The sequence below is a fragment of the Chenopodium album genome, chromosome 11 (assembly GCF_948465745.1).
Source record: "Chenopodium album chromosome 11, dcCheAlbu1.1, whole genome shotgun sequence".
Taxonomy (NCBI): Eukaryota; Viridiplantae; Streptophyta; class Magnoliopsida; order Caryophyllales; family Amaranthaceae; genus Chenopodium; species Chenopodium album.
The window spans coordinates 53,419,656-53,430,358 of NC_137844.1; the positions used below are offsets into that span (position 1 = coordinate 53,419,656).

The 10,703-nt window shown below is 34.3% G+C and overlaps 1 protein-coding gene across 1 annotated transcript; it reads left to right on the forward strand.

The window, feature by feature from the left end:
- The first annotated feature begins 393 nt into the window (after window positions 1-393).
- Window positions 394-7,943, forward strand: LOC145569196 (hydroxyproline O-galactosyltransferase HPGT1-like). The gene is made up of 12 exons (XM_081628552.1): window positions 394-730; window positions 878-941; window positions 2,300-2,349; window positions 2,514-2,707; window positions 2,812-2,875; window positions 2,958-3,030; window positions 3,387-3,510; window positions 3,630-3,717; window positions 3,820-3,870; window positions 6,367-6,438; window positions 6,577-6,689; window positions 7,489-7,943. Exons 1-12 carry the CDS (start codon window positions 618-620, stop codon window positions 7,509-7,511), a joined length of 1,029 nt encoding a protein of 342 aa, XP_081484678.1. The 5' UTR covers window positions 394-617; the 3' UTR covers window positions 7,512-7,943.
- The last annotated feature ends 2,760 nt before the right edge of the window (window positions 7,944-10,703 follow it).

Here is a 10,703-nt window from a genome sequence, read left to right on the forward strand (position 1 = left end):
ATTACTGAATTTTACTAAACTAAAATTATTTTTTCTAAACTGAACTTATTTTTACTAAACTAATTATTATATACTAAACTAAAATTAATTTTTACGGATTATCAATTATATTTCTTTTTTATATTTACTGAATTTTACTAAACTTTTTTGTTGAATTAAAATTATTATTTACTAATCTAAAATTATTTTTTTTGACGCATGATGATAATCGAAACCAACAAACCAACCCTTATCACATATTAAAATGAATAAAATCTATGCATAATGTTGGGTTAAGTCAAACTTATAAACAATAGAAGTACAGTTGTTGAATTTGGAAAAAAAAAATGTTTTTGACAACATTCAAATAAGAGGCGGAGTAAAATGAACTCCAACAAGTCAGTTGAAGTTGTTGCTAACAGAAACACGAAAGTAACCCCTTCTTCTTCAAAAAAAAAAAAAGTTCATGATCCATCACTATCTTCCATTTCTCCAATTCCACCATACTCAAATCTTCTACTCAACGCATTCAATTTTCAAATCTCCAGAAATTCAATTCAATCGATAAACCCTAGAAAACCCAGAATTCAAACATTCTGCAAATCAAACCAATACTAAAAAAAAATAAAAATTAATCAATGCCTAGTCGGGAATCAAGTCACCGGCTCACTGGTTCACCAATTAGATCTCGAATTTCATCTCTTATGTTTGCTATGTTCGCTACAATAGCTTCCCTTTACGTCGCTGGCCGGTATTAATCTACAATTTTTTAATTACAGTTTTTTTTTTTTTTTTTTTTTTTTTTTTTTTTTTTTTGTGATTTTCAGTGATCTTTCATAATGTGCTTAAATTTTTTTTATCGGATTTTAATTATTTAATTGTTTTTTTAAATTGGTAGATTGTGGCAAGATGCGGAGAATCGAGTTTATATGATTAAGGAACTTGATAAGAGGACTGATAAGGTATATTCTGATAATCTGTTATGGTTTTTGTTCCAATTATTTGACAATTTTGCAAATGTGTATTATGTTTTGATCTACAACATTATTTTTTGATTTTTCTTTGGTTTAATTTTACTTGTATATCTTTTAAACAATTGTTGTGTGAACATGGTAGTGTTATTTTAGGAAGATAAAATTGTTAATGAATTGTGAGCGTCAATTCAGTGTCTTTTACGAAGATTTTATGAGTACGGCCCTGTTCTCTTCAGCTTATGAATTACAAGAGAAATCCGTTATGATCAGCTAAAATAACTTTAGGTCTGTGGCCTTGTTTGAATCAAATTCTTTTGTTTAAACTTATTTTATCCAAACTTCACGTATTTTGTCTGAATTAGTTTTGTTTTTTTTTTTTTTTTTTTTTTTTTTTTGTATGACTTACCTGAAGTAATTATTTTCCGAAACAAGCTACAATAAGCTGAACTTAATAAGGCCTAAGATTAGGGCTCTATAGCCTCTATTATTTGAATGATATTATAAGACTGTATTTTGTCTGATAATATTTATTTAGTTTGAGAAAGAAAATCCTTGTATGTGTAAATTGTCTAAAAATTTGTCTAAACTTGTCTGCTGAAAAACCTTTTTTGTCTTCCTCTGATCTTATCGTAAGCTATCTGACAAGTCAAAATAAGTCAAACACATTATGGCCTAAGTGAGGTAAAAAATACATGACCTAAGTTGAATTTTGTGATTAGTGGTGTAGAGGATGCAAGTACCACTTAGAGCTTGAGTGAAAAGGATTGAGGAAGTGGTTCAAAATTTGGGATTTGTTTGAGTAGTGATGTGTTGTGGACTTGTGGTCATTGCTTAAACTGTCCCATTTTTCTGTCGAAGAATATCATGATTATATTGTCCATAAGAAACGTAAAGTTATTTCTGACAGCATCCCAAAGTTTGAGAAGGGATCACTTATGAAGTTATGAGTATCAGACTATACACATATATCCTTTTTTATTGCACTGTATAATTTTTGAGTTCTTTAGTGTGACATATCAAGTGTCTCAATCTCATACTAGTTGCCTCCATCAGAAGTTGACATGTGGGTATTATCTCTTTGATGTCTTCAACCATTGTGAAGGATTTTTGTTGTGTTTTGTTTTGTGATGGAGAAGTTGGGGGAGTGGAAGATCGTATCTACATGTTCAAGTTCATTAGTCTTTTGAGGAATTGCATAGACAAGGACTGGGCAATGATGTTTACTGACTGTTATTTTTGTCATGATTTATGTATGAAGTTTGAGTCCTTTATATTTCACTTTACATATGAATTGTGTAAAACTGTACTTTGTGCAAAGAAATTTAACAACAAATTTTCACTCCCAGGGGCAGACAGCTATATCTGTTGATGACACTTTGAAAATAATAGCTTGTCGGTAAGTTATTTACTCTTTTGCTCTGTTGGGGCTGGGGGGTTGCATGTGTTGGTTTTTGAAATCTTATTATGATGTCATTGTGTAATTTGAAATAATATCTTGCTGGTAAGTTGTCTACAGTGTTTTGAAATCTTATTGTGATGTCAATTTATAATTTTTCGCAGGGAACAGGAAAAGAAACTGTCAGCCCTCGAGATGGAACTGGCTGCAGCTAAAAAAGGGGGGTTTATTTCAAAATACTCAACAGGGAATGATGCTACTGCTAAAAAGAAGAAGCTTTTAGCTGTTATAGGAATTTCTACACAGTTTGGTCGGAGGAGGAACAGAAATGCTATACGAAAAGCATGGATGTGTTCTGGTAATGGATTTGATTTCTATAATCTACACTATAAAAGCTTGATGTAGCGATTCACTTCATATTTTTCTGAAAGGAAGGTGTAATTTGTAGTTACATCTGTGCAGGAGATGCATTGAAAAAGCTAGAGAATGAGAAGGGCATTGTTCCAAGATTTGTGATTGGAAGAAGGTCTATGTTCTGTTGGTTTGAATTTATGTTAAATCTCTTTCCTGCTTCCTTAAACTTCAATTGAAAATAAGGAATCTTGCAGTGCAAACCGTGGAGACAGTTTGGACAGAGATATTGATGTTGAAAGCAGGCAGACCAGCGATTTCATCATTCTTGTATGTTGAATATCTGCTATCTTTTGTTATCCTAATCTTGTCTCACATGGATACCTAGCTTGTTCAGTCATGAGCTGTGTCCCTGTAGGACTGCAGGATCTTGTTTGTAGTCTTTGTACTGTTTAGCTGCAGACTGAGAGTTGGCGTACTACCTTGTAGTGTGAAATGCTGCGATTCTCATTTTCTTTTACATTGTGGCTGGTGTTAAGCTACTGTTTCTGTGAATAAATTCATCCATTATATTTGTATAAGATTAGAAACTTCTGTACACCTTCTAACATGTACTTGAATGTGATTAGCATAAAGTAATCAGCTTTTTTTTTTTTTTTTTTTAATTGTTTTTGTACCAATTTCAGGATGATCATGTAGAGGTGCCAGAGGAGATTTCTAAGAAGACAAAATTGTTTTTTGCTCATGCTGCTGAAACATGGGAGGCTGAGTTCTATGTCAAGGTCAATGATGATGTTTATGTTAAAATAGGTTTGTATATCCAACTGATTATGGACTGGCATGTAAATATAAGTAGATTGGCACACATGCTCACACACCTTTTTTTCTCAAGACAAATCAATCCCTAAGTTGCATGCTTTGTCGTGCAGATGGCCTCGCTGCAATTCTTTCTGCAAATTTGGATAAACCTCGTATTTATATTGGGTGCATGAAGTCAGGGGAAGTTTTCTCTGAGCCGTAAGTGCAGTCCTTACTTTGAAACTTGAGAAGTTTATATTTTATTGTCATTGCATAACGTAAATTATATATTTTTGAAACGCATTATCTATGAATTTCCAGGGGTAATAAATGGTATGAACCAGATTGGTGGAAATTTGGCGATGGGAAATCGTAAGTTAATCTACTTTTAAGCTTCCCCTCCCCCCCCCCCCCCCTCTCTATGTTTTTTAAATTATGTGTATAATTTCAGGACATTTATGCTTGTTGCTTGCTCTGTGCTTATATTACCTGCGGTGTCAAGTGTTAATTATGTAGAAAAGGAGTTAAGCACATTCATGTTATGGATTCTTTCTTTCTTTCTTTTTTCCTCACCTGAGAACTTAGCATTAAACCACAAGTTCACAATATTCCTGTTTTTCTTGGCTTTGTTTCCTGTTCTTAATGGCTTTATTACATAATTATTATGAAATATTTTAATCTATGAGTGCACCAACACAGATTATTAATAAGAGAAACATTTAAAGTATTTTACAGAGTATGAAATATTTTAACTAAAAATAGGGTTTTCTCAAAATCTATCTATGTAGTTTGGGCAGAAACTCAATGCAGTTTCTTGCATGGAATTAAGAATGTCGCCCTTTTGTGAGGTGGAAGAATAAAGGTTATTCGAATTGCACTCAGAACACAGTTAAAGTGCCTCATCGGAGAATGAAAGAGGGGGGAGGGGAGGGGGGTTCTTGGCTCTTTGGTGAGCTTTTCTTCTTTAATCTGCTGATCAAATAATATTGATTCGTTAATGGAGCAAGTGTACAGTATGTAATTATGTATTGATTCATTTTCTACATATTGAGATACATCTGAATCCCCCTATGTCCCAGGAACAAGAGCTTTTAATGTTTCTGTTGCTGATTTTTTTCTTTGACTACTTTTGTTCTGGTCTTTTAGAATGTCTCCTTAATTTTACTGAGAGGTTCCAATGATTGAAGGTATGGAATTTTAAATGTTTTATTTTAGGAATGTGGCAAAATTCACCAACTGCTTGGACAATTTAGACTTTAAACATAGTGGAAAAAGCGATTCCCCGTTTGCAATATTTTAATTTTAAAGTCTGCACGTGCACATCCACTATCAGAGAAATTAAATATAAAGGTGTTATGTTACAAGGTACACCCTATGATGTGATGCAAATTGGTAACATAAGTATGTGTTGCATGGGGGTGTGTGAAGTATTATCTTTGTACATGTAAATTTACTCATTTAGATTTGCTGCTAGATCATCAAAAGGGGGGAAAATATATGTGGAAATGAGACTGATTGAGATGCAAAGAGACAAAAGGCGGCTTTGATAACGTGCCCTGGGTGCTTGAAATTAGCGTAGTACCTGAATTATTGAAGGTGCCCCACTCCTTTCCGCACTCCTCATAACTTTACCTAATGTCCATCCCAAAGTTTAACCGACAATTTGTTGAGTAAAAAAAGTTAAGATATCAGTACATTGAACCAAGAACTAACAAATTAATTGAAGATGCTTTGCAACTATAATAGGAATGATCACGTGTTAGCAATCACCGTTTTAACTGTAGTCAGATTAACAGGGAAGATTTTAATGTAAACTGTCATTATGTCATCCATAATCCAAACCTCAAAATTTGGTAAAATTGTGAAACTTCACATATTAAGATCATTATAGACAAAGATTCTCTGCAATAGAAGAATAATCTCATATAAACCATAATATCATGCCACAATTGAATCAGCCCAGCTGTGTGAAGATGTTTGGAGTTATGACTTGAAAAAACTGGATGCTAAATTTGCCTCGTGCTGAGTGTCTTTCTGGATCCTTGATGCTAATGTCTCCATCAACACTCTTTAATCATAAAGATAGGGATTACTAGAGCTATGAGCAAATGAGTGTTCTATGAATCTATGCAGTATTACTTTATGGCTTTTGGGATGCTGCCATGCTGAGAACTATTTAAAGGAGGCAAGGAATTGGGAAGGGGACACATGGAATCCAAGAATTTATGTTTGGTAACTAGTCTCATATTGAATGTGGATAACATGGTACCTCTAAAGTACACAATTCTTCCAAGGTGCTAATAGCATGAATTTAAAACCGAAAGTAGAAAAACGTAGCACCATGAATTTGATCTACTCATTTATTAAGATTCAAGATTATACTCAGAAAATTCTAATTTACTGATTTCAGTTGAATGATATTTACTGCTTTTATTTTAAAAACGGAGAATTCATTCTTGTTTGAAGTTTATTTGTTCAGCTGCTTCAGTGTGAATCATCTTTTTGCTTATTCCTCAAAGGACATATTAGAGTTGAGCCTTATTCACTCATACCTGGAACTAGTGAATTAAAAATTCTGGTATCATGGTTGTTGGATGTGGGCTTCTATTATGCTACTTATACAAGTTTTAGTTATGATTAAACAACTTGGTTGCTTCCAAGCAGAATCATGTCAAAAAATTAGTGTCCCCCCTCCCCTCCCGCCACCCCACCCCACTGTTTTCCTTCAGTGCGGTAACTAACCTTTGTTACTGATTTTGCCACCATATACTTCACATATATCTAGCGATTCTCATGGCATCAGCAAATTATACAAGTCTTGGTTGACCTCGGTTTAATATGCCTGAAATTACTATTTATGTATGACAGGTACTTTCGACATGCTTCTGGAGAGATATTTGCCATATCGCAGGAATTGGCTCAGTTTGTATCAATAAACAGGTTGTCATTGCTGCATCCTTTCCCTTAGTCTTATTCATACATCAAGACATGTTATACACGCATTCATGTGTAGCTCTCATTTGTGTGCTGAGGGTTGAGTCAGCTGAAATGAATTCGGAACCTCTGATTGTTTTGCAGGTCCATCCTTCGGACCTTTGCCCACGATGACATCAGTGCTGGGTCTTGGTTTATTGGACTGGACGTGAAGCACATTGATGAAGCAAAGCTTTGTTGTTCTTCTTGGTCATCAGGTATATTGTGAATTTTGAACACACCAAGAAAAGATAGGGATAGGAGTGGAGACTACCTCCCCTTCTGTGAAATCTACACTGATTGAATGGTTCTGCTTTGCAATCTGTATGCCATGTTCTTCTTGTAATGTTCAAATTGGTTTGACCAAGTTGTGTAATACTTTTTGAAATGTCATGTTGGAGTGGGCAAATCAACTGGAGTCAGAAACATTCTGTAATGGCGGCTATCATTGTTGTATGCTGTCTGAATAATGTGCTTCTTAGCATGTTATTCTATCTGTTTTAGGATTGTTTAAACATGCACTTTCACTTGCACAAACTCCACACCTAGAACAGGGGAAAATTCTTTCAGTATTTTGTAATTGGTTGGTTGGGCCCTCTTAAGCAAAACATAGATGTGGGACTGTGGGAGTAGTTTATGGCTGTGGGATTAATCTTAGCTGTGATACTGTAGATAATTAAAGTAGGGGTGGTCATATGAAAATGAATAATTATTCTTTGGAAAAATGGAAACTAATGATCCCACCTTTCGATTATTCCAAAACAATCCCACCTTTGACACTTAAACCACTAAAGACTACTCCAAAGCTAGTGCCGAAGACACCCTTAATCTGCTTTAAGAAGTTCAATTATATTTATTTATATATAAATATGTGGATCAAATTTGATTTTTGATCCATGTTTCTATACTAATGAGCGTGATGATTGACATAATTGGAAGAGAATTTCGTTTTCCATTTTCTGAAGAGTCCTTGCAAAGTGAAGGGTTTGTTTGACCTAAGTCTTTGAATTGTTTCAGGTGCTGTATGTGCAGCTGGTTGACTTTACATGGCAAGCATTATGTATCTACTCAGTATAAACTTTCATGGAGACCATTCTTTAGCCGCAGGCCCTCAGCGTAGGCCCTTGGTTGACATTGAGAATGACCAATCGCTGCCACTGTAAGTTGATTCTGTCTTTATCTTAAGAGCACGAGACCTTCAGCAGCGACCAGCTCGGCAGTTATGTTTCCTAGAATAGGTCACCACAAAACCTGCAGCAACATTGATCAATGATCACAGCTTGGTATACAGGCCGTTGAGGTTATGCACATGTAGAGAAGTAGTCCTTTACCCTTACTGTGTATCATACACCAAATTTTGACACGACACGTACAGAAAGAAATCCCCCCCCCCCCCCCCCCCTCTCTTCCCAAAAAAAAAAAAAAAAAAGAGATATTATCAGATTAATTACAGTTAATGTAATTTGTACAATTGTGGGACTGAAAAATCAATCTATGCAGCATATATTTTTTGCTCCATTAGATACATGATCATTTAACTTCTTTTGAGGTTTTTCTTAGTAATGCTCACTTTTTATCTTGCTTAGAACTGTAATTTCTGATCAACTGAGAACATGTTACTAGTTGATCATAACATACAGTATATATGCAGAAGAAAATGATTTTATTAGGTTTTTCGATTACTGTTAGCCCTGATCCAGATTCCAGAACATATTTGTGCTGGGTAGCTATCATTTTTAAACAGTTTATGAACCACATTCTCAAAATTGGATTACAAGTGTTGCCACCGCCCATAATGCTTGTGTGCCTAATTTTTTAACTGGTAGGTCAAAATAGAAAAGATTCCAGCATTTGGCTTCAGCTACTCACTCTTCTTATGACTAATTTGTTGAATGGTCTTTTTCAGTGTTCTAAGTTAGGTGCATTTGGATTCTGTGGTGCCATTTGCTGATAAGCCAGCTACCAAACTCCTTCTGAGAGTCTTTCCTTGGACATGGTTTGTTTTAAGTCATTTTACTAATTTTGGATTTTCTATTTTTGAAAGTAACCCATCTCTATACGATAAGTCCATTATCACCAAGCTAGTCTTAATTATTGATAGGCATGTGAAGTATTTTTTAGTCATGAGTTGACCTTGCTATCGGGTCTGGCTGTGGTGGCCTATGTGCCAAGAGTGCATAACAAACCATACCTAGGACATTCTTAAGTTTGCAATCCAAAGCACGACATGGACTGGCTCGTAACGTCCCTTTAGGAATTTAGGGGCCCTCAAACATTTTATGGGTAAAAAACTAAAATCTAGTGATTTATCCTTGGTTTCGTTACTTAGCATACTCTATGATGCTCAGGCTAGCAACGAGCTCTCTTGAGTTCAACTCCCCCACTAGGAATCTTAGGAGAAAATTCTCGTCTACACCTGCTCTCGAGTTTGGGCTTGTTTTGCCCATCCCCTTCATGCATACGGACATTATGGGTTCGTAGAGGATACCATGTCTCTTTTGAGCTTGATCCGAGGCTCTCTTGTCATGGGTCACTGGTTAGATCCATAAGTTAGAAACCATAATTTTAAATCAAATTATTATATGGTATCATAACTAGGCAACCAAAGAGCAAAGCGAAGGAAAGAGGAAATGGAGATGGTTGTTGAGGAATAATTAGCTCATTCATAGGAGTAGTTTGTAGAAGCGGTGGATGCCGTTTTGCACGATCATGCATGCGTGCAACTGATGTGTCTAATTGAATTTGGACTGGTATGGTGATGGAAGCACTATAATTCATTTAATTAAGTTGAAAGCTACGTTTTACTTGGGAAATAATCAAATTGAATGTGACATCTTATTAGTTTATTGTCAAGGGGAACGACTATATGGATTATGGCGTTATGTTAATTCCTTATAAACTTGGTCCAATTACTATTATCAGATAAACCATGGGAATTTTCTGTTGATGTGCACTTTCCACTAAGAGTATGAAATACATGCTACGGAGTACTCTTTTTTTCTTTTTTTTTTTTTTTTTCTTTTTTTTTTTTTTTTTAATGTTATACTAGAGCGCAATTAAGACTGTGTTCGACATAAAAGGTTGTTGGTAAGTTGGGTATTTCAAATTAAGCTTTTAAACTACTTTGTAATCGAAGAACGAGTCATGGAGTAGGATCTTTCACCTCATAAGTACTCAATTTGTATTAGCTGAGATATTCTCTAAACAAATCTAAAATATGTTCCTATGCTATCAGGATACCTAATTTGACATCCAATAGTTGATTCGAGATTTATCTTAGAAAATTGGGCTCGTCACCCCTAAAAAAGGAAAGGGAAAAAAGCACAAAGCGTAGCTTTCAGTGGACAGTGCCCATTTTCACGACATTAAGTTAATCTGACCACAAAAGTAATTTATGTCTGGTAGTTAAGTCATTGCTCTGAGACTCTGAGTCATTGCATACGTGTTTTTAACTATTAAGCCTAATAATAAAGCATGGATTAGGCTAATTACAATTAGAGTAATTTTTTATTTCTCAACTGACCAGTTTTTTCCCAATAGATTTGTGAACCTAAATCTTCTGGAATCTTAGCTATCATCAAAATAAAAATAAATAAATAAATTCAACAAATATTGCTAGCATGAATCTTGAGATTTAGCCATTCCATTCGCTTTCAATATACAAAATTAAGCGTAGTATTTATATTTTCAATTAAACTATTTTGGGTGAACTTGTTTTGCACTAATATATTATATAATATATGCTAACATTTTCCAAAAAGAGAAAAATAAACATTATTACCCCCTCATCAAAATGTTTATACTAAGTATATCTTTAAATATTTGTTTACATTTATATTCTAAGAATGATCCATTTTATATTTATATGTTATTCTCTCCCATAAAACAAATACCTTCATCACATCTAGTTTTCCGATAAAATAACATTAGATAACAAAACAATCATTTATCTATCCTTATACAATCAAGTAACATTGTGAGAATTAGGGTGTGTTCTCTTCATTTTAGCTCCAATCAGTTCAGTTTTTAATTTCCTTCTCTCATAACATATTCATTTCAGCTCTATTCAATTTAGTTCAGCTCTATTCAATAAATCAGAACAGGCCCTTAGAAAGAGTTATCAGCTTATCACAATTTGTCAATGGTTGAATAACTTATTGTATCTCAACACACAAATAAATAATAAAATAATACTTTAATAATAATAATAATAACTAATCGTAAGTTTACCT